At 40.6% G+C, this 26,864-nt stretch overlaps 1 protein-coding gene across 5 annotated transcripts in view; it reads right to left on the minus strand.

The window, feature by feature from the left end:
* Window positions 1-25,607, minus strand: part of LOC103093577 (mucin-16-like) — a 93,699-nt gene extending 68,092 nt beyond the window's left edge. Inside the window, exons 1-3 of one of the 5 annotated variants that reach the window (XM_056820570.1) lie at window positions 24,893-25,607; window positions 9,593-9,709; window positions 4,453-4,491 (exon numbers count right to left, since the gene is read on the minus strand). In XM_056820570.1, the coding sequence (XP_056676548.1) occupies window positions 4,453-4,477 (25 nt within the window). In that variant the 5' untranslated portion in view covers window positions 4,478-4,491; window positions 9,593-9,709; window positions 24,893-25,607. Of the gene's footprint in view, window positions 1-4,452; window positions 4,492-9,592; window positions 9,710-11,254; window positions 11,991-24,892 lie in introns of those variants that run through there. The other 4 variants (XM_056820569.1, XM_056820568.1, XM_056820572.1 and 1 more) reach the window with 4 other exon arrangements.
* Between the last annotated feature and the right edge of the window lie 1,257 nt (window positions 25,608-26,864).

The raw sequence follows: 26,864 nt of genomic DNA on the forward strand, positions 1-26,864 counted from the left end.
TTTGTTTTGTTTTGTTTCTTGTAGATCCCTGCAGGTTGTTCAGGGACATTGTAAAGCCATTACTGGAGAAGTCCATTACATTCTCTTGTACCACAGTGTATCAGTCTCTGTGTACAATGTTCTCCTGGTTCTGTTCCTTTTGCTCTGCATCACTTCCTGGAGGTTGTTCCAGTCTCCATGGAATTCCTCCACTTTATTATTCCTTTGAGCACAATAGTATTCCATCACCAACATATACCACAATTTGTTCAGCCATTCTCCAATTGAAGGGCATCCCCTCATTTTCCAATGTTTTGCCACCACAAAGAGCACAGCTATGAATATTCTTGTACAGGTCTTTTTCCTTATTATCTCTTTGGGGTACAAACCCAGCAGTGCTATGGCTGGATCAAAGGGCAGACAGTCTTTTATCCCCCTTTGGGCAAATTTCCATACTGCCCTCCAGAATGGTTGGATCAATTCAAAACTCCACCAGCAATGCATTAATGTCCCTACTTTGCCACATCCCCTCCAGCATTCATTACTTTTCTTTGCTGTCATGTTGAACAATCTGCTAGGTGTGAGGTGATACCTCAAAGTTGTTTTGATTTGCATCTCTCTGATTATAAGAGATCTAGAACACTTTTTCATGTGCTTATTAATAGTCTTGATTTCTTTAACAGAAAATTGCCTATTCATGTCCCTTGCCCATTTTTCAATTGGAGAATGGCTTGATTTTGTACAACTGGTTTAGCTCTTTATAGATTTGAGTAATTAGACCCTTGTCAGAGTTTTTTGTTATAAAGATTGTTTTCCAGTTTGTTATTTCCCTTCTGATTTTGGTTATAGTGGTTTTGCTTGTATAGAAACTTTTTAATTTGATGAAGTCAAAATTATTTATTTTACATTTTGTGACTCTTTCTATGTCTTGCTTGGTTTTAAAATCTTTCCCTTCCCAAAGGTCTGACATGTATACTATTCTGTGTTCACCTAATTTACTTATAGTTTCCTTCTTTATATTCAAGTTATTCACCCATTCTGAGTTTATCTTGGTGTAGGGTGTGAGGTGTTGATCCAAACCTAATCTTTCCCACACTGTCTTCCAATTTTCCCAGCAGTTTTTATCAAATCCTGGGTTTTTGTTTCAAAAGCTGGGGTCTTTGGGTTTGTCAAAGACTGTCTTACTGAGGTCATTTACCCCAAGTCTATTCCACTGATCCTCCTTTCTGTCTCTTAGCCAGTACCAAATTGTTTTGATGACCGCTGCTTTGTAATATAGTTTGAGATCTGGGACTGCAAGGCCACCTTCCTTTGTATTTTTTTTTCATTATTTCCCTGGATATCCTTGATCCTTTATTCTTCCAAATGAACTTTGTTATGGTTTTCTCTAATTCAGTAAAATAATTTTTTGGTAGTTCAATGGGTATGGCACTAAATAGATATATAAGTTTGGGTAGGATGGCCATTTTTATTATGTTAGCTCATCCCACCAATGAGCAATCATTGTTTTTCCAATTGTTTAGATCTAGTTTTAATTGTGTGGAGAGTGTTTTGTAGTTGTGTTCATATAGTTCCTGTGTTTGTCTTGGCAGATAAATTCCTAAGTATTTTATATTGTCTAGGGTGACTTTATATGGAATTTCTCTAATTCTTGCTGCTGAACTGGGTTGGAGATATATAGAAATGCTGATGACTATGTGGGTTTATTTTGTATCCTGCAACTTTGCTAAAATTGTTGATTATTTCGATTAGCTTTTTGGTTGATTCCCTAGGATTCTTTAAGTAAATCATCATATCATCCGCAAAGAGTGACAGCTTGGTATCCTCATTGTCAATTTTAATACCTTCAATTTCTTTTTCTTCTCTAATTGCTACTGCTAGTGTTTCTAGTACAATATTAAATAACAAAGGTGAAAATGGGCATCCTTGTTTGACTCCTGATCTTATTGGGAAGGCTTTGAGTTTTTCCCCATTGCAGATGATGTTTGCTCATGGTTTTAGGTATATACTGTTTATTATTTTTAGGAAAGGTCCTTCTATTCCTATACTTTCTATTGTTTTAAATAGGAATGGGTGTTGTATTCTGTCAAAGACTTTTTCTGCATCTATTGAGATAATCATGTAATTTTTGTCGGTTTGCTTGTTTCTATGGTCAATTATGTGGATGGTTTTCCTAATATTGAACCATCCTAATATTCCTGGTATGAATCCTACTTGATTGTAGTGGATAACCCTTGTGATGACTTGCTGGAGTCTTTTTGCTAGTATCCTATTTAAGATTTTTGCATCTATATTCATTAGGGAGATTGGCCTATAGTTTTCTTTCTCTGTTTTTAACCTGCCTGTCTTTGGGATCAGTACCATGTTTGTGTCATAAAACGAATTTGGTAGAACCCCTTCTTGACTTATTCTGTCAAATAGTTTGTATAGTATTGGGGTTAGCTGTTCTTTGAATGTTTGATATAATTCATTTATGAATCCGTCTGGCCCTGGGGATTTTTTATTCGGGAGTTCATTGATGGCTTGTTCAATTTCTTTTTCTGATATGGGTTGTTTAGGTAATTTATTTCTTCTTCTTTTAGTCTAGGCAATTTATATTTTTGTAAGTATTCATCCATATCACTTAGATTGCCATATTTTTTGTCATATAATTGGGCAAAGTAGTTTTTAATGATTGCCTTGATTTCCTCTTCATTAGAGGTGAGGTCTCCCTTTTCATCTTGGATACTGTCAATTTGGTTTTTTTCTTTCCTTTTTAAAATTAGACTGACTAGTACTTTGTCTATTTTATTTGTTTTTTTTTTCAAAGTACCACCAGCTTCTAGTCTTATTTATTACATCAATAGTTCTTTGACTTTCAATTTTATTAATTTCTCCTTTGATTTTTAAGATCTCTAATTTAGTCTTCATCTGAGGGTTTTTAATTTGTTCACTTTCTAGTTTTTTAATTTGCATGCCCAATTCATTGACCTCTGCCCTTCTTAATTTGTTTATATATGAACTCAAGGATATAAATTTTCCCCTGAGTACTGCTTTGGCTGCATCCCATAGGTTTTGAAAGGGTGTCTCACCATTGTCATTTTCTTCAATGAAGTTATTGTTTCTACGATTTGTTCTTTAACTAGCTGGTTTTGGAGAATCATATTGTTTAATTTCCAATTAATTTTTTAATTATCTATCCATGTACCCTTACTAATTATTATTTTTATTGCATTGTGGTCTGAGAAGGTTGCATTTATTATTTCTGCCCTTTTGCACTTGTTTGCAATGATTTTGTGCCCTAGTACATGGTCAATTTTTGTGAATGTACAGTACTGCTGAAAAGAAGGTATATTCCTTTTTGTCCCTATTTATTTTTCTTCATATGTCTACTAACTCTAATTTTCCTAAGATTTCATTTGCTTCTCTCACCTCTTTCTTATTTATTTTTTGATTTGATTTATCTAGTTTGGGTAGGGGAAGGTTCAGATCTCCCACTAGTATAGTTTTTCTATCTATTTCATCCTTGAGCTCCCCTAGTTTCTCCTATATTATCGTTCTGTAATAAATTATAGAAGAGGGGCAGCAAGCTGACACCATGGATGGAGAACCATTCTTGGGGTTATGAGGACCTAGGTTCAAATATGGACTGAAATACTTCCTGGCTGTGTGACTCTGGGTAAGTTACTTGACCCTGCAGTTGCCTAGCCTGTAACACTCTTTCTCCCTTGGAATGCATACTTAGTAACAGTTTTCTGACAGATAGCATGGTTTTATTAAAAATAAATTTTGAAATATTTTCAGAAAAACCTGGGGAGACTTGTGAGCAGCACCAGAAGAACAACTTATACAATAACAACATCATAAAGATAAATAACTTTAAAAGATTTAGTACCATGACCAATCAGAATACCAGAGGACCACTGATGAAGCATACCTTTGAAAAGATTGGTATTGGATTCAGGGGACAGAATGGGGTATGTATTTTGGAAACAGCTAATGAGAGAATTTGTTTTATTTGATTACATGTATTTCTTACAGTAATGGCTTAAGGGGAAGTAGAAAAGATAGATTTTTTTCCAATGGAAATTTTTAATTTAATATTATCGTGAGGAGTAGATTGAACTAGATAGCCAGGCAGTTCACTTCTAGATCTAAGTCTGAGATGTTATGAGTCTAGGACCAACTAACTTTCAACTTTTTTTGGTTTTTCTCTCAGGCACTGAGGAAGAAATATCAGGAATGAAAACTATATGGACCAGAAAAGCCTGGTATGATCATAGGGAGGGGCTAAAATATGAGGGAAACTATCTGTTTCACATGGTCACATGGTGACATGTGGGGATTGAAATATGAGAAAGGAACCAGGATTTTCTGGTGTCTTTCTCTCTCTTTGGCCCTCCTATCCCAGCTTCTCTTTCCTAAGATGCTATTGGAAAAAGGTCAGGATGCACAAATTGTATCCCTGTTTAGTGCCAGGATAAGAATACTCACTGTTTGTGAAGCAAGGGAAGCTCATTTGATGTTTATAACCTGTAGGGAAAGAAAACAGCCATGAGTGGAGAGACTATGGTTAGGAGAGAAACAGAAGAAAATGAATCTACCTATGATCCAATAGTTAGGTAGTATAGTGGACAGAGAACTGGACTTAGAGTCAGAAAGACCTGAGTTCAAAATTAGCCTCAGAAATTTTAGTTCTGGTACTCTGGGCAAGTAACTTGACCCTGACTGCCTCAGGTTCTTCATCCTAAAAATGGGGGTTATAAGAGCACCTACCTCCAAAGGTTGCTGCGAGGATGGAATGAGATGTTTGCCAAGCACTTGGCATAGGGACTGGTTCAAAGTAAGCGTTATATAGATGTTAGTTATTATTATTCAAGCTGCAAGAGACATCCTAGATGATTAAATCCAAGTCCAAGAGCTTAGAAAGCTAGGTTTCAGTTCTAAGAGAGATCACTTCATGGGACACATATCTGAGGTCTAACCTGTTTCCTTGGCCGGTTTTCCTGAGCCTCGTATCTCCTTATCAAACAAATCCACAAATATCCAGTGCATAAATCTATAGATGCAAAGAGGAAAATGACACAATCCTTGGCCTCAAAGACTGCTTTCCATTGAGGGTGACAGTGTGCACAATACACATTTATATGTTTGTGCTGCATAAATATGAGAGTATGAGATTTCAGAGTTAATGGCTGGCCTCTGTGCCTATGTTACCCATAGAATCTTGGCTGTCCCCTAGACCTGGCATCAGAGTGGAAGCTGACCTTGAACTAGTTCCACTGTACAGGATGAGAAAAGAATAGGGATTCTATGTCCCTCCCCTGTGAGTTTTGGTGACTAATGGAATTTGAGTTATAGATAGCTCCACCCTGGTTCACAGCAGCTGTATTTGCACCTGATTCAGAATAGGCAGGGGTCACTGTGTTTAGCATAGTCCACATGGACAAAGGGCCTGTATCTCCAGAGTCGTGGCCTTAAACTCTTTGGGATATCCCCTGGAATTGTACTAGGAGGCAGGACTGAATTCACTTCAGGTGTTGAGCTGAGCAATGAAATTGCTGAGGATAGGTACTGTTTGTCACCTTGACAGTAAATGTTCTGGCTGTGGCCTCTGTGGGTAAGGGGATTAGAGAGATTTTCTCTGATTCTGTATGTTGGCCGCCATGGGCTGTGGTTGTCAAGGGATGCTATTTAACAGAGATGACTAATAGGGATTTTTCTGCATAAACAGTGGTTAAGGACACCTTGGGGTCTTCAGAAAAAGAATTGGTCAAGGGGTGACTTGTGCTGCTTTCTGACTCAGTGCTTGGAGCTCGAGTGACAGGGCTCATAGGAGACAGAATTATGCCTGACTTTGCTGCTAAGAGACAGAGTTGTCTGTTTGTTACTAGTGGCAGTTTCAGCAGATCTCATGTTCTTTTGCCATGGGCATAACTGGAAGAGGCTACAGGAGTTGGAGGGAAAAGAGTGTCATGTGCCAAGTAGGGCTGAAGTTGTGAGAGACTTGTGACTTCTGAGCCTTAGGGCCAGAGAGCACCCATTCTTCCTTCAGAAAATGCTGGGGAGCTGCTGCTGGTGGAGAGAGCTGGTATTTCACTGGTTGATGTCAACTTTGAGACAGACTCTGTCTGCTATGATCCTAGTTCTTGTAGTAACTGAGATTTGGACTAAAGTGGGGTAAACATCCAGCTCTGGGTTGGACCCTTTCACGGGACTTGCCATGAAGATGGCCAGTCAAGCTCCTCTGAAGGAGACTGTCCAGATGTGAGTGTGCTGAGCTGTGAAACAGTTAAACTACCAGCTCTATGGCCTCCCATCCTGGGGTACTGGGGGAGAAGGAGGAAACACCAGTGAGCTGTCCATTGTCCCTGGTTCTGAATTCAGTCACTGGTGCAACAGAGGGAGTACCCCTCTTAGGAAGTGTGGACTCAGGGGGTTCCATTGAAAAAGGTCCAATTGGGCTTATCTGAGCTCCAATCATGGCAGTGTTCATCATACTCCTAACAAAGGGTGAAGGGACAGTCCTGGACTAGTTGGTTCCTTTGCTTAGGCTAGGCACAAAGTGGAGCCCCTTTCTGACTGTGGGGCTGTGGACTACATGCATTCTGAGTGATTCCAGGAGCATCTGTGTTCTCTGAAAAAAATGCTGAACACTGTTTCTACCATCACTTGGTCCTTCTCTAGACAGAAAAGGGCTTGTTTCTCCACCAGCAGATGTTGAGATAAGTCTGACTCTGTTAATGTCTGGGCATCCTGCTTCTCTGGAGTGGTTTACCTTGCAAGGGACATCCTCAGACTCAGTTTCCTTTACATTGAAATAAGGCATTAGTGCTAGATAAATCCGAGGGGCCCCTTCAAGTTCTAGATATCAGATCCCATGAGGGTTACCAGAATGACAAAACATCTCAACACCATATCCACTAAGTATCTGTTGAAGTAACTGGGGAACTTTAATTCAGAGAAGTAATGGCTCAGAGGGAACATGATGGTTGTTTTCGAAGTATCTGAATGATTTTCCTTTGGAAGTGTTTTCTTGGAAACCCTTTTTTGGTTTGTTTCCCAGGGGAAGAACAAAAGCAATAGATGCAAAAGAACAAAGAGAAATTAAGGTTGGGTGTCAGGAAATCACTTTCTACCACTGAGCACTGCCCCCAAATGAGAGGCTGCCCCAAAAGTAGTAGGTTCTCCCATATGTAAAATCTTACTGAAAAAGTTAGAAATGCTGCACTGGGAATGCTTGTTGGCTAGTCTGGAGTGGAGATTCTGCAGTTATGGGTGGGACTCACTCCAGGCTCTTCCAAGTATAAGATGTCCTGTTTTCATTCTATAATCCTTGGGGACTTAAAAGCTATGGCCAAACCAACTCTCAGAAGCCATTCCTTCAAAATCCTAAAGATGAACCAGTCAATTACTGCCACAAAGCAGAAAGTGAAACCTCAGGAACCGTAAACCCCTGGCAGAGGAGGCAGAGAGTTCTCTAATGCAACATGGACAGTCGACTCAGGAGCTTGAAGTCCATTTGTCTAGGCTGGGACAGACTCTACCCAAAACTCCTGATGGTGGCTTGCTAGGTCCCATAGAAAAACAGGCCATTATCTTTGGCAGTTGGCTACCAGCCTCCAATTCTCATTAGAAATTTACCAATCATAGAAAAGATTCTGAAGGGATATGGTTTATTTTTACCAATATCCTTGTTTCATCCCAAATGAAGTCTAAAGAAGACACAGGTGAGAATAGGGAATGCAATAGATGATCAGGCTTAATTAAGGGCTCCTATCCTGGCCTACTTTGGTTGTTCAAACCCAAAATATTTCTCACATTGGAAAGAGGAAGCCCTAAATAATATGCTCGGGAAGAGAGATCAAAAGAGCAATTTTTGCCACAAAGGCTTGAAGCCAAATGCCCTTCACAAAGGTCTCTTCACTGCAGTCTCTGGATGTGATTTCACTGGGTCTTCTCCAAAGAGTAGGAAGGAATCACTCTCCAGTAAAAGAAGTAAAGAGGAGGCATCTACTAACCTGTATGGTTAAGGGCATGTTTTTAACCCTTACATTCTGCCTTGGAAACAATAGTATGCATTGTTTCCAAGGCAAAGGAGAGGTAAGGGCTAGGCAATGAGGGTTAAATGACTTGGAAATGTCTGAGGCCAGATTAGAACTGAGGGTGTCTGAGTGCTAGAAAGCTGTTTGTCAGTGCTACAGGGCCTCCTGCTGCTCTTTGGTTTAGCATTTGTGTGGTGCACACCACATCAACTGCTTTGTCTGCAGGAAGGAATGAGGGAGAGGTCCAGGGATCTGTCATGTTTAACTCACAGTGTGCAAAGTAACAAATGTATGGTACTCATATGAACTACAAACTTCACAGCCCAAAATTGTATGCAGGGAAAGTCCCCTTACAAAACTACATCTCAGATTTGGATGTCCCAGGATCTAAATAGGACTTAGTCAGCAGTGGAGCCTCTTACCACTAGACTACTCTCCTGTATAGTGATCTGAGGGAGACAAGACTGATTTAAGAGACATAACATGGAAATGCAAACCCCAAAGTAGCCCAAATTAGGCACCCAGAGAGGAAAATGCCAGGGGGGATATTTCACCCAGGAGACAACATGGTAATAATGGAAGGAGCTCAAGAAATAGAAGGTACTATATACCTGGGTTCAATTCCTAACTTGGATACTTACTCCTGCTGTGACTTTGGGCAAACTTTATCTGTAAAATGGGATGTTTTAACTAAATAATCTTCATGTTCCACTCCAGACTTATATTTTTTCACCCTCTGTTGTTCTACAAAGTCTTATCTCCTAAAGGGCATTAAAGAGCTAATAATGATGTTTCAATAATACCATATGACAACCACTGTGCTAAAGACTTAACTATTATTTGATTATCTCATCTTATTTGCTCAGAAATCAACCCTGGGAGGTATGTGCTATCCCCATCTTATAGATGAAGAAACTGAGGCAGGCAGCAATTAAGGGTCACTGATTTGATCAGGGTCATGCAGGTAATAAGAGTTTGAGGCTGAATGGAATTGTTTTCCTGACTTCAGGCTCACCATTGCCTATTATAAGTAAATTTGTTTGTGCTCAAAGTGATGCCAATAAACAGGTGGTATTCTGGTTGAAAACTCAAGTTAGTATCCCGGGGGAAAATATAGAAAAAATATTCAACATTGATGTAATGGAAAAGAAATGGACATTCAAGGAATAGCAGGTAGATGCAACAGACCAGTTGGAGAAGTAATCCTCTATTCCAATGATCCAAAACCCTTAGTGATGGATGAGCTACCATGTTTAAAGCTTGTACAGAGCATATACTGAAGAAGGCTTCTGAGCAAAACAAACTGTTTGGAACCTTTTCCCAGTGAACTCTGGTCCTCGTGATTAAAGATCTTAACAACATTCTTCTATTTGATTCTAACATTTTGAAAAATAAAGAGACTTCAGACAAAATAAATTTCTTCCTTCTGTCTTCATTCAGCGGCATCAACCATGTAATGAAGAGTATGAGAATGAAGGAAAAGCAGTATAAATAATGGTGAAATGGAGAGCCCTTAAAAGACAAAAGGATGACCTGGGAGGAAAGAATTTCTGTCAAACAGAGAAAGCAAAAAGGAGGCTTCTACTGACCTGAAGTGTTGTAGGCAGTCGTGAACACCAAGTAGTCATCTGATGGGGCGATGGTACTACCATAAGACAAAGAGGTGTCAACATTTTTTGTTCCAGAAGGCAGCCTTCTGTTGAATTCTGTGGGAAAAGGGAGTCAGTCAGAATGTCAATCAAATAACATTTACTAACATTTATTGTTTATTGACTTAATGAGTACCCTCATGAGGAAGGCAAAGTACAAAAACTGTTTAGAAAGATAGCTGTCCTTTCCAGATTCAAAATATGTTGCCTGTGTATTCTTTCACTCCTTCTTATCCTTATATTGGCTCCACAGGTCCCACTTTCTGAAAGTCAGTCCAATTTAAATACATTGCCCAGAATAATGACAGTTGGTTTGAGCCAATAGGAAGGGAGGAGTGGAGGAGAAAGGATAAGACTAAAAGTAAGGAGGAGAAGAAGTTATTTTGAGTGCCAAATGACAGCCTCCCAGACAGTTTGAAAGGGAACTTGGAGTGACCAAGACAGACTATCATAAAAGCCCTGAAGTCAGGTCCACCAATATAGATTATGAAAGGAGAGAGTCAGGAGTGATTCCCATGGACTAAAAACTAACAAAAACCCAAGAAGGAGTTGATGCTTCCTTGTGAATCCCTCTGAAATGTGCTCTTAGTCCCTCCTTGGCTCCACAGACCACCCTCTCAAATCCTCTTCCTCTAGATGACTCCCCTTGGCAGACAAGCAAATCTCATCTACTGAAAAATGTTCACTCTCTTCAAATAGCCTCTCTTAGACGAGCAGTGGGCAAATTGTTGCTTCTCCTACATCTTCCAAAGGAAAAAAAGGCCATGTACTTTCAATCAAGAAAAATACATAAAAAAGAGAAAGCTTCAAAGAGAGAAACTGAGGAAGAAAGAACAAAAATGTTCCCAGAAATGGAAATTCAGGTGCAAATCACCAAGACCCAAGAATAGCACTGTAAATATTCGTGAGTAGGAGAACTCTCAGAAAGAGGAAACAGAAACTGGGTCCCATGTACATTAGCCCAGCAGAGGAAGCGGAGAGACTGACTCTTACAGACTTGAAGCACTAGCACTGGTAGTGGGCGCCACGGGCTTATTGGCTGGAGATATATCTTCATATCAGGTTAGGTCTGCCAATGGCAGTGCTGAGACCTAGGCTCTTGCTCAAACATGTAAAAAAGAGAAGTCTTTCAATCCCTCATTCAGCACACAGTTATTGAGAATTACTGTACAGGCAGAGCCCATTCAGATAAGGAGCAACATGAAAAGACCTAAAGCCTCCAATAGGTCCATACAGAAAATCTGAGGTTCTTTGTTCAATCTGTCCCTTTTCTTAACTGCCCCAAGGCACTTACCACAACCCAATTTTAACTCATATATAAAGCCTTTGACCAAAATGAAGAAAGGAAGGGTCATTTGAGGCCCAAGGAAGACAAGACTACACTGAAGAAGAGTGTGAGAAACTAAAGTGGCCATTAGTATCCAAGATTCTCCAGGGGGGGCTCTACCAGAGAACAGAATGTCTTCATGTTAAATATATATGGTTTCTTCCTACCTTAAAGCAGAAACTAATCAACCCCCCTCCCCAACTCAAACATTACCCTGATCTTCCAGAGAAGAGAAAGAGTTCATGAAGGATCCTGGCCTGAACCAAAGACTGTACCTGTCACTTTTCTTTTTGTCAGCAAAGTACTACACCGCGAACCCATGGTGTAGTAGAAGTGGTGAAAAGAGGTAAAGGATGAGGTAAAGGTAAAGGTAAAGGATAAGGTAAAGGTTAAGGATCAGGTAAAGGTAAAGGATAATGTAAAGGTTAAGGATCAGGTAAAGGTAAAGGGGACCTTAGTGTAAGGTAGCTCAAATGAGTTGAGTTGATTCCTTTTATAGGGGCCTTCTTTGTGATGTCAGAATCAACTGTATGTGTTGTCATGGAAATGGGAACTTTGCTAACAGACACTGAGTCAGATGAAGACAGTAAATGTTGGGCTGATGCATTACCCTGAGGGAGAGATCCTTTTGTGAAAGGAGTTGCCTAGATTAGTTTGAGGATGTCTCCTAGTGTTAGGTTCCCACCCTGTTGTTGTGGCTTCACTAGGGATGCCCATGGGGGAAAAGGAAAAAGAGATCACTTATGGGCTGATGTCTGAGGAAGAATCAGAGTCTAGTATACCTTTAGACTCAACTGATATGGAATGATGTGGGAGAAAGTTAGTGTCCATAGACTCTCTTGAAGAATCTTCAGTAGTTCTGGAGATGGGGTGATCCTTAAAGAAAAAAAAATGAATCTTTAGGGTGTCTCTGGACATTGTTTCCCTGTAGCACAATTCGTAGTGGGTGTTGTTGGACTGAACAGAGAGCATTTTGAAATGTGAAAGGGATAATTTTGAGTACATTAATTTGAACAGATTTTGAACAAATAAATAAATTCTGCCAAGATTAGAAGGAAAGCAGAAAATTGCGAAGATATTTTTATACATTCAAATCTCAAATATATAGAGATCTTTGCTGTGTTTATAAGAAAAAGTCACCCCCCCCAATTGATAAATGGCCCAAAGTTATAAATACACAAGTTTTGGGTGGAGAAATCAATGCCATATATAGTTATATGAAAAAAAAAGTGCTCCTGTCACTTGTGATTAGAGAAATGCCAACTTCTGAGAGAATCTTTCATACGCATGAGATTGGCTAAACTGACCATAGGGCAACTTGGATGAGGATGTGAAAAAATGAGAACACCAATACACTGTTGGTGGAGCTGTAAACCAACCAATCCATCCATTGTGAAGAGTTATTCAGAACTACACCTGTAGAGTTATGAAATTGTATAGATTCAGGAAACCCATAGCTATGTCTGTTTTCCAAGGACTTTGGGGAAAGGGAAAAGAACTTGTATGTTCTAAAACATTTATAGTAGCTTACTTTGTGTTGTCAAAGAAATGAAAATTGAAGGAATGCTCATGAATTGTCAATTGGCTAAACCAATTGTAGTATATGATTGTGATTGAATACTACTATGCTATAAAAGTGATGAACTGGAAAATTTCTAAGGAACTTGGAAAGGACTATACCGGCTAATGAACAGTAAAATGAGTAGAACCAAGAGAACACTATACACAATGACAGAATTAATACTAGAAGAATAAATTGTGAATGTTATCTCCAGAGTGTAAACTGAAAGGTGGAAACATTAAAGATTTAAATTGTATGAATATACTGGTCTCCCATATAATACTTTCTGTGATGCAGATAGGGTGGGGAGGGGCTGGATTACTTGTGTTCAGAATTTATTCTTTAGATGTGACGAAAGGTAAGTTAAACATAGTAGAGATTTGTAACTTCATTTATGTACAGTCTTGTTCTTTGTGTATAGAAATGTTTGTTTTATTTAGTTTTTTAAACTTTTGAATAAAATTTAAAAAAGCAAAGCAATGGGCAAAATCTTGCTTCCTCTACATCTTCCAAAGGAAGAGTCCAAATTTACAATCCCAAAGGAATAGAAATAGGAAAAGGCTTCAAATAGAGAAATCAAGGAAGATAGGATTAAAATATTGAGAGAAATAAAAAATCATGAAGTCCCTAGGACCCAAGACTTATCCATGAAATCAAGACTGCCCAAAAGCAGGAAAGAGAAACCAAGCATACATGAAGATTTGTCTAGTACAGGGGGGACAGGAGAGACTTTTCCTAACTTGAAACACTGGCTGACAGTAGTGGTGGGTACTAGGGCTTGTTAGCTATTAACTTGGTACCTTCATGTGAGGTTAAGCCTATAATGAGGGTACAAGCATCCAAATTTTCATTGATGCTTGCCAAAAAGGGAATTGGTCAATATATCCATCAGTATACATTTACGGAATATTTGCTGTATATCAGGCAGGGAGTCCTCTCAGATATTGCAAAGACCAATAGTCCCCCACAGATTCATGCATGATCTCTATGTCTTTGGTTATTTCCTCCCTTTCTTAAAGTACCTCCAGGATTACACTCATTGCATAGTCCAATTCTGTATCACACCAAAAGCATTTGACCAGAATGAGAAAATGCAATTTCTGCCCAAAAGAGAGGGTCATTTTAACCCCAAGGACCACAAGGCTACCCTCATGACCAGTGTGGGGAACTAGCATGCTCAACAGAAGTCAGGGATCTTGAGTGGATGGGCATAGAGGTCCTGAGGGGGAACTATCAAGGAAGGGAATGGCTTCCTGTTAAAGACCCAGGGATTCTTCAAATCTCAAGACACAACTGAATCAACCTCCCCACTCAAATTTGACCCTCTGGAAAGAAGGGAGGAGTTCAGAAGTACTTGTGAATACCACTGAAATGGAAGCATCAAGGCCTGAAGCATAGATGAGGAAGGGATGTCTGCTTGTGAGTGTGGACCCTGAGGGGGAAGAGGCAGTTGTCCACTGGATGTCCTTGTCAATTGAGGATGATGTGAATACCTAATTTCCTTTGTTCTCCTATCCCCCTTGTTCTGCTTTTTTTTTTTCTTCATTCTGCTCTGAGCCAGTGTGGGTAAAATATATTGTTGGGTCCCCAGAGAATGGGTTCATCCCAGGACAAGAGTTACTAGTGTAGGATGTGGAGTGGTTGAACATGGGAGAAGAGTCTAAGCTGAGGCTTGACAGCACATGAAGCTTGCCAGAGGCACCTGCCTCTAGGGAATGAACAAAGAAAAGGTTAGCTGCCTCAGTCAAGGTGGTGACCAGGATGAGAATGCTGTCATCTATTGCCATTAGATACCTGATCATAAAGCTAGATAAACTGGTTCATGAGCCAGCATGTGTGCTGAAGGAAACTGGAGTCCCTTTTCAGGGGAGAGCTAAAGGGCAGGCCAGGCCCTGATGTTGTCCCCTAGCCTTGGGGCCTCTGTCCCAGTAGCTGAGCCAGTGAAGTCTGATAGTCTGTTGGCCAGAGGGCCAGCTGACCTGGAGTCAATTTCCCATGTGCTCTTCCTTGGGAAGGTGGACACAACACTTTGAACTGGTGTCTGGTCTAGAGTTTGAGACATCTGTCCTGAGATTCATGGGACTTGGAGATGTGGTCTTGTGAGAAGATCCACTTTGCTTCTCAGATATAAGCATGGGGGAAATGGAAGAAGAGCTGACCCTCATGCCTGGGGAAAGAGTAGAATCTGACCTGGAATCTCCAATTCTGAGTGTAGGAATTAAATTTAAAAAAAAAATTTTTTTTAAATATATTTTATTTGATCATTTCCAAGCATTATTCGTTAAAGACATAGATCATTTTCTTTTCCTCCCCCCACCCCCCATAGCCGACGCATAAGTCCACTGGGCATTAGATGTTTTCTTGATTTGAACCCATTGCTTTGTTGATAGTATTTGCATTAGAGTGTTCATTTAGAGTCTATCCTCTGTCATGTCCCCTCAACCTCTGTATTCAGGCAGTTGCTTTTTCTCAGTGTTTCCACTCCCATAGTTTATCCTTTGCTTATGAATGGTGTTTTTTTCTCCTGGATCCCTGCAAGATGTTCAGGGACATTACACCGCCACTAATGGAGAAGTCCATTACGTTCGATTATACCACAGTGTATTAGTCTCTGTGTACAATGTTCTCCTGGTTCTGCTCCTCTCGCTCTGCATCACTTCCTGGAGGTTGTTCCAGTCTCCATGGAACTTCTCCACTTTATTATTCCTTTTAGCACAATAGTACTCCATCACCAACATATACCACAGTTTGTTCAGCCATTCCCCAATTGATGGGCATCCCCTCGTTTTCCAGTTTTGGGCCACCACAAAGAGCGCAGCTATGAATATTTTTGTACAAGTCTTTGTGTCCATTATCTCTTTGGGGTACAGACCCAGCAGTGCTATGGCTGGGTCAAAGGGTAGATATTCTTTTGTCGCCCTTTGGGCATAGTTCCAAATTGCCCTCCAGAATGGTTGGATCAATTCACAACTCCACCAGCAATGAATTAATGTCCCTACTTTGCCACATCCCCTCCAGCATTCATTACTTTCCTTTGCTGTAATGTTAGACAATCTGCTAGGTGTGAGGTGATACCTCAGAGTTGTTTTGATTTGCATCTCTCTGATTATAAGAGATGTAGAGCACTTCTTCATGTGCTTGTTAATAGTTTTGATTTCTTTATCTGAGAACTGCCTATCCATTTCCCTTGCCCATTTATCAATTGGAGAATGGCTTGATTTTTTGTACAATTGATTTAGCTCATTATAAATATGAGTAATTAAACCTTTGTCAGAGGTTTCTATGAAGATTTTTTCCCAATTTGTTGTTTCCCTTCTGATTTTAGTTATATTGGTTTTGTTTGTACAAAAGCTTTTTAGTTTGATGTAGTCAAAATTATTTATTTTACATTTTGTGATTCTTTCTATATCTTGCTTGGTTTTAAAGCCTTTCCCCTCCCAAAGGTCTGACATGTATACTATTCTGTGTTTACCCAATTTACTTATGGTTTCCTTCTTTATGTTTAAGTCACTCACCCATTTTGAATTTATCTTGGTGTAGGGTGTGAGGTGTTGATCTATTCCTAGTCTCTCCCACACTGTCTTCCAATTTTCCCAGCAGTTTTTATCGAATAGTGGATTTTTGTCCCAAAAGCTGGGATCTTTGGGTTTATCGTATACTGTCTTGCTGAGGTATCTTTCCCCCAGTCTATTCCACTGATCTTCCTTTCTGTTTCTTAGCCAGTACCAAATTGTTTTGATGACTGCTGCTTTGTAATATAGTTTTAGGTCAGGGACTGCAAGGCCCCCATCGTATGTGTTTTTTTTCATTATTTCCCTGGATATCCTTGATCTTTTGTTCTTCCAAATGAACTTTGTTATGGTTTTTTCTAAATCAGCGAAGAAGTATTTTGGTAGTTCAATGGGTATGGCACTAAATAGATAAATAAGTTTGGGTAGGATGGTCATTTTTATTATATTGGCTCGTCCTATCCATGAGCAGTTAATGTTTTTCCATTTGTTCAGGTCTAGTTTTAGTTGTGTGGCGAGTGTTTTGTAGTTGTGTTCATATAGTTCCTGTGTTTGTCTTGGGAGATAGATTCCTAGGTATTTTATTTTGTCTAAGGTGATTTTGAATGGGATTTCTCTTTCTAGTTCTTGCTGCTGAGCTGTGTTGGAGATATATAGAAAAGCTGATGATTTATGTGGGTTTATTTTGTATCCTGCAACTTTGCTAAAGTTGTTGATTATTTCAATTAGCTTTTTGGTTGAATCTCTAGGATTCTTTAAGTAGACCATCATGTCATCCGCAAAGAGTGATAACTTGGTCTCCTCCTTGCCAATTTTGATGCCTTCAATTCCTTTATCTTCTCTAATTGCTACTGCTAGTGTTTCTAGTACAATGTCAAATAGTAGAGGTGATAATGGGCATCCTTGTTTCACTCCTGATCTTATTGGGAATGCATCTAGTTTATCCCCATTGCAGATGATATTAGCTGTTGGTTTTAGATATATACTGTTTATTATTTTTAGGAATGACCCTTCTATTCCTATGCTTTCTAGTGTTTTTAATAGGAATGGGTGTTGTATTTTATCAAAGGCTTTTTCTGCATCTATTGAGATAATCATGTGGTTCTTGCTAGTTTGCTTGTTGATGTGGTCAATTATGTGGATGGTTTTCCTAATATTGAACCATCCTTATATTCCTGGTATGAATCCTACTTGATTGTAGTGGATAACCCTTGTGATGACTTGCTGGAGTCTTTTTGCTAGTATCCTATTTAAGATTTTTGCATCTATATTCATTAGGGAGATTGGCCTATAGTTTTCTTTCTCTGTTTTTGACCTGCCTGGTTTTGGAATCAGTACCATGTTTGTGTCGTAAAAGGAGTTTGGTAGAACTCCCTCTTTGCTTATTATGTCAAATAGTTTGTATAGTATTGGGATTAACTGTTCTCTGAATGTTTGATAGAATTCACAGGTGAATCCATCAGGCCCTGGGGATTTTTTCTTAGGAAGTTCTTTGATGGCTTGATGGATTTCAATTTCTGATATGGGATTATTTAAGAATTCTATTTCCTCTTCTGTTAGTCTAGGCAGTTTGTATTTTTGTATATATTCATCCATTTCTCCTAAATTGGTGTATTTATTGCCATATAATTGGGCAAAGTAATTTCTAATGATTGCCTTAATTTCCTCCTCATTGGAGGTGCTGTCCCCCTTTTCATCTTTAATGCTGTGAATTTGCTTTTCTTCCTTCCTTTTTTTAATTAGATTGACCAGTACTTTGTCTATTTTGTTTGTTTTTTCAAAGTACCAGCTTCTTGTCTTATTTATTAAATCAATAGTTCTATCACTTTCGATTTTATTAATTTCTCCCTTAATTTTTAGGATTTCTAATTTGGTCTTCTGCTGGGGGTTTTTAATTTGATCGCTTTCGAGTTTTTTCAATTGCATTTCCAATTGATTGATCTCTGCTCTCCCTTGTTTGTTAATATAAGCTTTCAGGGATATGAATTTGCCTCTGCTTTGGCTGCATCCCAAAAGGTTTGAAAGGATGTTTTGCCATTGTCATTTTCCTTGATGAAATTATTAATTGTTTCTATGATTTCTTCTTTAACTAAACGGTTTTGGAGTATCATATTGTTTAATTTCCAATTGGTTTTAGATTTGGTTTTCCATGTACCATTGCTAATCATTATTTTTATTGCCTTGTGATCTGAGAAGGCTGCATTCATTATTTCTGCTTTTTTGCATTTGTGTGCTATGTTTCTGTGACCTAATGTATGGTCAATTTTTGTGAATGTGCCATGTGGTGCTGAGAAGAAGGTGTATTCCTTTTTATCCCTATTTATTTTTCTCCATATGTCTATTAATTCTAATTTTTCTAAGATTTCATTCACTTCTTTTACCTCTTTCTTATTTATTTTTTGATTTGATTTATCTAAATTTGATAATGGTTGGTTTAAGTCTCCCACTAGTATGGTTTTATTGTCTATTTCTTCCTTCAATTCGCCTAGTTTCTCCATTAGAAATTTGGGTGCTATATTATTTGGTGCATACATGTTGATTAATGATATTTCCTCATTGTCTAGAGTCCCTTTTAACAAAATATAATTACCTTCCCTATCCCTTTTGATCAGGTCTATTTTTGCATTGGCTTTATCAGATATCATGATTACCATTCCTGCCTTCTTTCTATCAGTTGAGGCCCAGAAGGTCTTACTCCATCCTTTAATTCTGACCTTGTGGGTGTCAACCCGCCTCATGTGTGTTTCTTGAAGACAACATATGGTAGGGTTTTGGATTCTAATCCATTCTGCTATTCGTCTATGTTTTATGGGTGAGTTCACACCATTCACGTTCAAAATTATGATTGTCATTTGTGGATTCCCTGGCATTTTGATTGCCTTCCCTAATTCTAACCTTTTCTTCTTCGGCTCTACCTTTTAGTCCAGTGATTTACTTTGAATCAGTGCCCCTTGTCCCCTCCCTTGATGTTTCCCTTTTTAGTCCCTCCCTTTTTCTTCCCTTCCCCTCCCCCCTCTCTTTCCCTCCCTTTTTGTTCTCCCTCTCCCCCTTCCCCCCTTGGTTTTCCCTTCTCCTTACCCTTGTTGGGTAAGATAGAATTCAAGATCCCAATGGATCTGGATGTTTTTCCCTCTCAGAGTTGATTTCCCTGAGATTGAGGTTTAAGTAAACCCCCCCCCTTCCTCTCCTTCTTATAGGAGTTTTCTTCCCCTCCCCTTCCCATGTGAATCTTTGTGTGAGAACCATTATTCTATTTGGTCTTTCTTTACCCCCTATTTATACATTACATTTTCCCCACATGTTAGTATACATAGATTGATATAAATGTAGTCCTTATAGAAGAGAGTTTGAGTAAAAGAAGAAGATAACATTTTTCCCCTTTCCTTAATATTTACCTTTTCAGGTATTCCTTGCTCTTTGATTTTCGGTATCAAACTTTCCACAGAGCTCTGGCCTTTTCTTTGCAAAAAGTTGGAAGTCTTCTATTTTGTTGAATGCCCATACTTTCCCTTGGAAGTATATAGTCAGTTTTGCTGGGTAGCTGATTCTTGGTTGGAGACCCAGCTCTCTTGCCTTTCTGAAGATCATGTTCCATGCCTTACGATCATTCAGAGTAGAACTTGCAAGGTCTTGTGTGACCCTGATTGGTATTCCTTTATATCTAAATTGTCTTTTTCTGGCTTCCTGTAGGATTTTTTCTTTTGTTTGATAGCTTTGGAATTTGGCAATTACATTCCTGGGAGTTGTCTTTTGGGGGTTTAGTGTAGAAGGTGTTCTGTGAGCTCTGTCAGTGGCTGTATTGTCCCCTTGTTCTAGAATCTCTGGGCAATTTTCTTTGATTATATCTTGTATCACCATATCGAGTTTGGTGTTTATTTCTGGCTTTTCTGGGAGTCCAATTATTCTTAAATTATCTCTTCTCCCTCTATTTTCCAGATCTATCACCTTGTCGGTGAGATATTTTATGTTCTCTTCTAATTTCTTGGTGTTTTGGCTTTGCTTTATTAGTTCTTGCTTTAAAGCCTGGTTTTTTTTTACAGTTTGGTCAAACTGGTTTTGTAGATGCATGAATTTCTTTTGCATTATTTCCCACTTTTCCTCCCAGAGGGCTTCCATCTTTTTGGTCATTTCTGATTCAAATTCTTCATGGGTTTGTGGAGAGTTTCTATTTCCTTTGGAAGATTTTGGAGAATTTTCTTGTATATCTTCTTCTATCTGCTCTGTATTTTGTATTTTGGCTCCATAGAATGTGTCCAAAGTCGCCCCTTTCTTCTTATTTTTCTTGGTATTTTGGGGCTTCTGTGCTTCTGTGGAGTTTGTCATCTCTGAATGTGGAGGATTAGCTTTTCTTATCTCTGTCTGGTGATCAGAGGCTTTAGTCCTGGGCAGATGCTGGTTCTATGAGCTTTCCCTGGGTTAAACTGAATATTCCTCACTGGAACTGGAATGGAAGGGTTGGACCACGAGGTCACACTCTCCCCCCGGCTCGCTTTCCGGAAGTTGCCTTCAGAATCGCTGGCCGTGAGGCTGTTTCGTCAGCCTGCGGGGGGATGGGCTGCAGCTTCCCCAAGCTCCGAGGGCAAGGACTTTCACTGAGACTTGGATAGCAGGATCCAGCCCGTGAGGCTGTCTTGCCCGCCCTGAGGGTTGCTGTTGTTTCCACCAGCTCTCTGCAGTGGAAGCCCCAGGCAGTAACTTTCACCGGGACTCGGGTAGAAGGCCCTGAGGGTTGTTGTTCCTAGGACCCTGCTCTCTGAGCCCGGCGGGGCTGCGGCTTCCTGGAGCCTTGGACTCTGCGCTCCTACCCCTGAGGTCCGAGTGATCTTGGGTTCTGGCTTTTGAGGGGAGCCGTACCTTTTGAACCGGGTCCAGGTCCAGGAGGAGGGTTCCCAGGGTCTGTGCTGTTGATCGTTTTGAATTTCGGCGCCTTAGGAGCTTATATTTTGAGATCGGTCGGGAAGGGTTTTCCGGAGATCTGAACTTTAGCTTTCTCTAAGCCGCCATCTTAACCGGTGTAGGAATTAAATTTTAAGGGTTAGACTAAAACATGAAAATTATGAATAATATGATGGTCACCAATTTAAAGTTGTATTGCTCAAAGTTGAAATGACTTTTAAAAGTTTTTATTTACAAAAGAGTGAAAGCAAAGAAATACAGAAAGGTAGAAAGACACTTAGCCTATCTATCTGAATATTACTCCAGTGCTTGATTCAGCCAGGATTTGTTGACTTTTGGCTGGGATGAAACTCTCTCCAGAAGACAGGAAAGGAAAGCCAGCTATTCACTCACCCATGTTCCCTCCAAGAAGTGGGTCAAGACCAAGGAATTAACAAAATTTCCACTATTGTCCTAATCATGTTTACTGCTGGTTCTAAGAAGACAGAAGACAGGGAGGTCTTACTCTTCCTTCAGAGGATGGATGGTCATATTTTTCCAAGTGGAATGTCACTTCTGAGAGAGCCAAGACAATCTCAAGGCTCCATTAAGGGAGCCCTTATGCTACAAGGGCAGAACTCAAAAGGGATGAAAACTTTGAGGAGGCAGCAGAGGGGATTCCTGCTCTTGGAAGAAGGTCAGACTAGGCAGTATATGGGCTTCCTTCCAATTCTTCCCATTCAGTTCCCATCTCAGAATGAGAGCACCAGATCTAAATCCATCAGCGAAGAAGGTGTTAGGTTTAAGGTCAAGTTAGGTGGTGAGAGGCTCCATTCTTTCCTTTACTCTAGTGGGAAATGAACTCTTTGGGTTTAGAGCTGGAAGGGGCATTGTGGTTCATCTAGGTAAACTCTCTCATTTGATCGATTAAGAAACTAAGAATTTGAGTAAATGACTTTCCCAAGTTCACTTAGGTAGTAATAGAGTCAAGATATGAGTGCATTTCCTCTGACTAAATCCAACATTCCTTACACTCCCCTTATAATTCCATTTTCTCATCTCTCCTGTCAAAGTATTCAGAAGCAGTTTCATGGATGCTTAAGGTCTTCTTTGATTCCATCTCATAACAAGAGCTCTTTGCCCATCTTGGTTCACTCATCACCATGCCCAGCTTCCTATGAGTGGGACCTGGTTGGAGACAACATCTAACTGGTTACTTCCCTCCTTTCTCTGCCTTGTGCAAATTTGTAACTAAATACAGTTCTTTAGCTCTACAAATATGGCTCTCTGTCCCATTCAATCTGTTAGACTATGGTCCACAAGAACTGGAATTATGTCTGAAAGAAGGGTTTTTAACATGATCCATTGGGATTAAGGGGTCCATTTACCCTTATGTAGATTTCAGGGAGGCAAGATCATCAACTTCAATGGGAAAAAATAAAAAAAAAAACTTTTTTTATTCCTATGTAATCTCTTGGTTTTTGATAATCCTTTGGTAATGGTATGTGCTTTCTTTTATGCATTTAAAAACATTATTCTGTTTCACTAGACAGCTAGAAGGGTCTATAATACAAAAAAGGTGAAGAATAGAAATAGTCTCTCATATCCAGTATTGTGAAAAGTATTTAACAAATGTTTGTTGAGTGACTAAATAGGTTAAATGAAGCTTCTGGCCCTCTCCAGAATCTAGGAAGTGTTCTCTATTGCTTAAAAGTTGGACTAGATGCCTTCTGAATTCCCTTCCAGTTTTATGATTCTGTGTGAGCTGGGACTTGGAGTTAGTGGACCTGTAATCTATTTCTGACATTTGCTAGCTGAGTGACCTTGACAGTAAGTCCTTCCCCTATTTGAGTCTCAATTTGCTCCCTGAGAAATTTAATAGGTCCCTTCCCAAGCTCCCTACCAATTCAAAGAATTCTAAACTGTTACTCTGCCAGGATTTTCCAAAAGAGAGAACTTTCATTAAATTTCCTAAAAGTAGATCCATGGCAGCCAGCTGATGCAGAGGATAAGACTGCTAGACTTATAGTCAGGGAAACTTATGTTCAAATCCTGTCTCTCACACTAACTAGCTGGGATACATACTTAAATTTTCTCAGCTTCTTCATCTGTAAAATATAGATTACAGCCCCTGCAGTGAACATGTTATGAGAATTGAACAAACTAGGGTTTTAAGATAAGCTGACAAGTGGTCAAGAATGAATTCTGGGATATAGGGCTTATACCTATGGGCATTCTGTCCTTGAAGGAGATTAGAATCTATCCCAGGTTGGTGCTGGGTGGGTCTCTTAACCTAATTTAACTTTCTAGTGCAATAAGATTTTTGGTGTGCCCTGTATAAGCTAGCCATCTCCAAAGATCAGGAATGGAGGTGAGAACACCCAGGAGAATGATCATAAAGGAGGCTTCTACTTCTCCATAGGGCTCATTTGTTGATACCCAGAAGATTCTAGATGCCACCTGGTCTGGAATGTGGATGATAGTCACCAAACTAGCATCAATGCTTGAATAGAAGGTTAAAAGATGGACCTGTGGCTCAGTCATGTCAGAAGAAGAAAGAGGGCAACAAGTCAGAGTACACCATGCTCATTCCTTTGATTCAGAACAGTGACAGGGTATTGCCTTGGGAATTAGCATCAGTAGATTTCTGTCATCTTCTCTTGCCTCCTGAACCTCTGCCCCTCCATAGGGTCATTTGTTCATCCTCCTTGCCAGAGCTAGAAATGGTCAACACCCCTGGCCACTCGACAGAAAGATTGCTTCTACCTCATCCTTCTCCCATAGCACCTCATTTTTGGCTTTGAGTGTCAACTGGGCAGACCATGTCCAATTCACTTGTCCTTCATGATTCCACAGGAGGAATTACTTCAAACCATACTTAAATAAAAGAGGCTGCCAACAATCTTAGGAGGCGTCCTGGAATGCTCCCAAAATCCAGGGCCCATAACTAATCAATAGACAAGGCACAACTTCACAGAGGAAAAAAACAACAGCTAATAGATACCATTTATTAAGGATCTACTATGTAGCAGGCACCATACCAGGCACTGGAGATATAAAGCCAAACAGACAGTGCCTAACATCAAGGAGGCTACTTTACAGCAGGATAGAACACAAGTGAATAGAAAGTATGGGCAAGAAGTAAAAAAGAACAGTCCAAGAAGTGAGAATTAAGTTGTTAGAAATTATGTTGTAAGAAATGTGTAACTGAAGAGACAGTCTTCCAAAATTTTAAGTAATGGCTTTTGCCCTAGAGAAGGGGAAGAAAAGTTTCAGGCAGGATGAATACCCATCCAGCTGAGAAAGGGGGAAAGGAAGTTTCTACTTAACCTCCAGTACTGATGGTGGCCATTGACTCTCTGTGGGTGTTGGGATTCCTACAGGTGATGCAGGAGTAGGAATATTCTTGGTGGGTACCAGAATGAAGGAGAGGGAGGGACATTGGGATCATTCTTGTCAGATGGCTAAAGGCAATGATGGAGAACACACTGTAGTCAAAGGTTCCAACTGGGCAGCTAGCACTTTTGTCACTCAAAGTTCCCTGTCACAAACTATGAGCCAGAGTTCACCTCTGATGCTGAAAGACACTGCTGTGAGAGAGGGGTTAGCCTGGGAGTCTATCGAAGAGGCTCCTACCTCTGAGCCCTCCTCAATATGCTCTCAGTCACTTTTCAACCCCACAGACCATTTCCTCAGATTCGCTTCCTCTGGAGGACCCCCTGGTGGACCTGGAGATGTCATCTGCTCAGAAGTGTGGATGGGCTTATAACAGACCCCCACACAACCAGTATACAAGTCCTGGTGTGTCTTACCCAATCCAAAAGAAATGAGCTTATTTTTGATCATGAAGGACTAGAAATTGAGAGAAAGACTTGCAAAGAGAAATCAATGAAGGCAAAGTGAAAATGTTGCCCACATGGGAAGCCCTGTGGGAAGTGTCCCAAACCCAAGGATCCCACTGCAAATACCTAGGAGACGGAGAGCTCCGGAAAGCAGCACACAGAACCCGAGGAGGCATGAAGGTTGGTCCTGCAGAACAAGCTAAGGTGACTCTTACTGGCCTGAAGCACGTAAGTCTCAAGCACTGGCCTCTATCAGCTCCCGCAGCATCTTGGCGCCTCCAACATCAGTGTCCTGCAGGAGCCGGGCGGGAAGGTAGCAGGAGCGCCTGCTGCCGCGCTCACTCCAGCCATCTTGGCTGCTGGTGATTTGGGCTCGCGCTCTACAATTCGCTGCTGGTAAAACGGCTTCCAGTGGGCTGAGCCGTTGAATTGGCTGAACAGCATGCTGGGTAACCGGGTCCCCTGCCGTCCCCTCTGCCTCGTCATTGTCGTCTTGTCGTCGCCATTGCTGTCCGGCTCTGTCCACAGTGTGAACAGCCCGGGAGATTGAGACTCTTCAGGGCCTCAGATGTGCAGGTGGTTGATTCCCCAGCATGGCTGCAGCTGACTGCTGTTCTCTCCAGCCCCTTCACTCCCCCTTTTTTTCTTTAATACTTAGAAATTTGCCCTCACTGCCATCTCAGCTCGCACGTATCCAGCAGATGCCTTCAGGATCTTTCAGCGGTGGGTAGACAAATGGCTTCTGATGAAGCTGCCTGAGCACTGCGGGACATGGTGACGCTGTCTTACTTGTTGCTTTCCTGGGATACAGATGCCAGAGTGTCTGAGTGAAGCTGTCCAGAGTACCCCCACGATGCACCTCCTCTAGCATCACGTGGCCCCTCCTGAAGGCAAATGTTTCATTAAGAATCTTGTCAAGTGGTGAGGAAAAAGCCCCAAGTCCTCATCCACAGGATGGAAGAGGGTCTCCTGGGCAGCCTCTTCATTGGCATAGCTGTGGATAATCATGTCCCAGCAAGGCTGGCACCCTCCATTCTGGGACCTGGTAGCCAGTAGTCCTCAAGAGGTAGCTCTACCTGCAGGTCTTCCCAGCACAGGAGCTCCACCTGAAAGCGCAGGGGGGAGTCTCTTGTGGAAAAGTACTCTCAGTTACTTTCAGCCTCCTGGGAGAACCTCAAATAGAATCCTTTTTTTGGACAGCTTCCTGTGCCCATATCCTGGTTTAGTACTAGGGAATGGGTACTTTTCTGGACTAAATATCACCATCTTATTGATGGGACAGTGACAGGCACACCCGAGATGGTCGACAGAGTCATCCAGACTTGGGCTGAAGCAATGACATCATACTATTAATATTGGAAATGGATCCCAACTCCAGAGCAAACCCTTTCATCCCTCAAAGCAGCCTGCCCCAGAAAAAGAGTCAGACCTCACTTGGAATGCTGAAATATACCACTGTGGAGATGGAGAGATTGAGAATCTATCAATAGGCTCGTCTTGACCCCTCTTCAGTATGGTCTCAGGCATTCCTCACCTCCACGGTTAATACTTCAAATCCACAATCTCTCAAAGATTTTCAGCAAGCTGGCAGATAATACCTACTTGAAGGTGTGAACTCTACTAAAATAGACTCCTAGACAAGCCATGGGGAAATCTTTGTTTCCCATGTGAGTCTGTATTCTCAATTCCAAAGGAATAGAACCTGAGGGAAAGACTTTAAAGAGAGAAAACAAGGAAGATGGAATTTAAATGTTTCCAACAATGGAAAAACATATGGAAAGTCCCCCAAACCCAAGAATACCATGTCAAACTTGCACCATATGTAGAGTTCCCCAAAGTAGGAAATTAAAAAGAAAAAACACAGTTGAATACTTCTACAGAAGAGGAAGTGGAGGGGAAGACTCTTGTTTACCTGAAGTGCTGACAGTGGTGTTTGCCACTAGGGATTTGCTGGCTGGAGATGTGGTGCCTTCATGTGAGGTTAGGTCTGCAATAGTGGTGCCGGCATTTGGGCTCTCGCTAATGCCTGTGAAAAAGGAAAGTCAGTCAATCTCTCAGTCAGTCACATGGATTGAGGCTTTACTGTACACTAGGCAGG

Source organism: Monodelphis domestica, chromosome 3 (assembly GCF_027887165.1).
Source record: "Monodelphis domestica isolate mMonDom1 chromosome 3, mMonDom1.pri, whole genome shotgun sequence".
In the NCBI taxonomy this organism is placed as follows: domain Eukaryota; kingdom Metazoa; phylum Chordata; class Mammalia; order Didelphimorphia; family Didelphidae; genus Monodelphis; species Monodelphis domestica.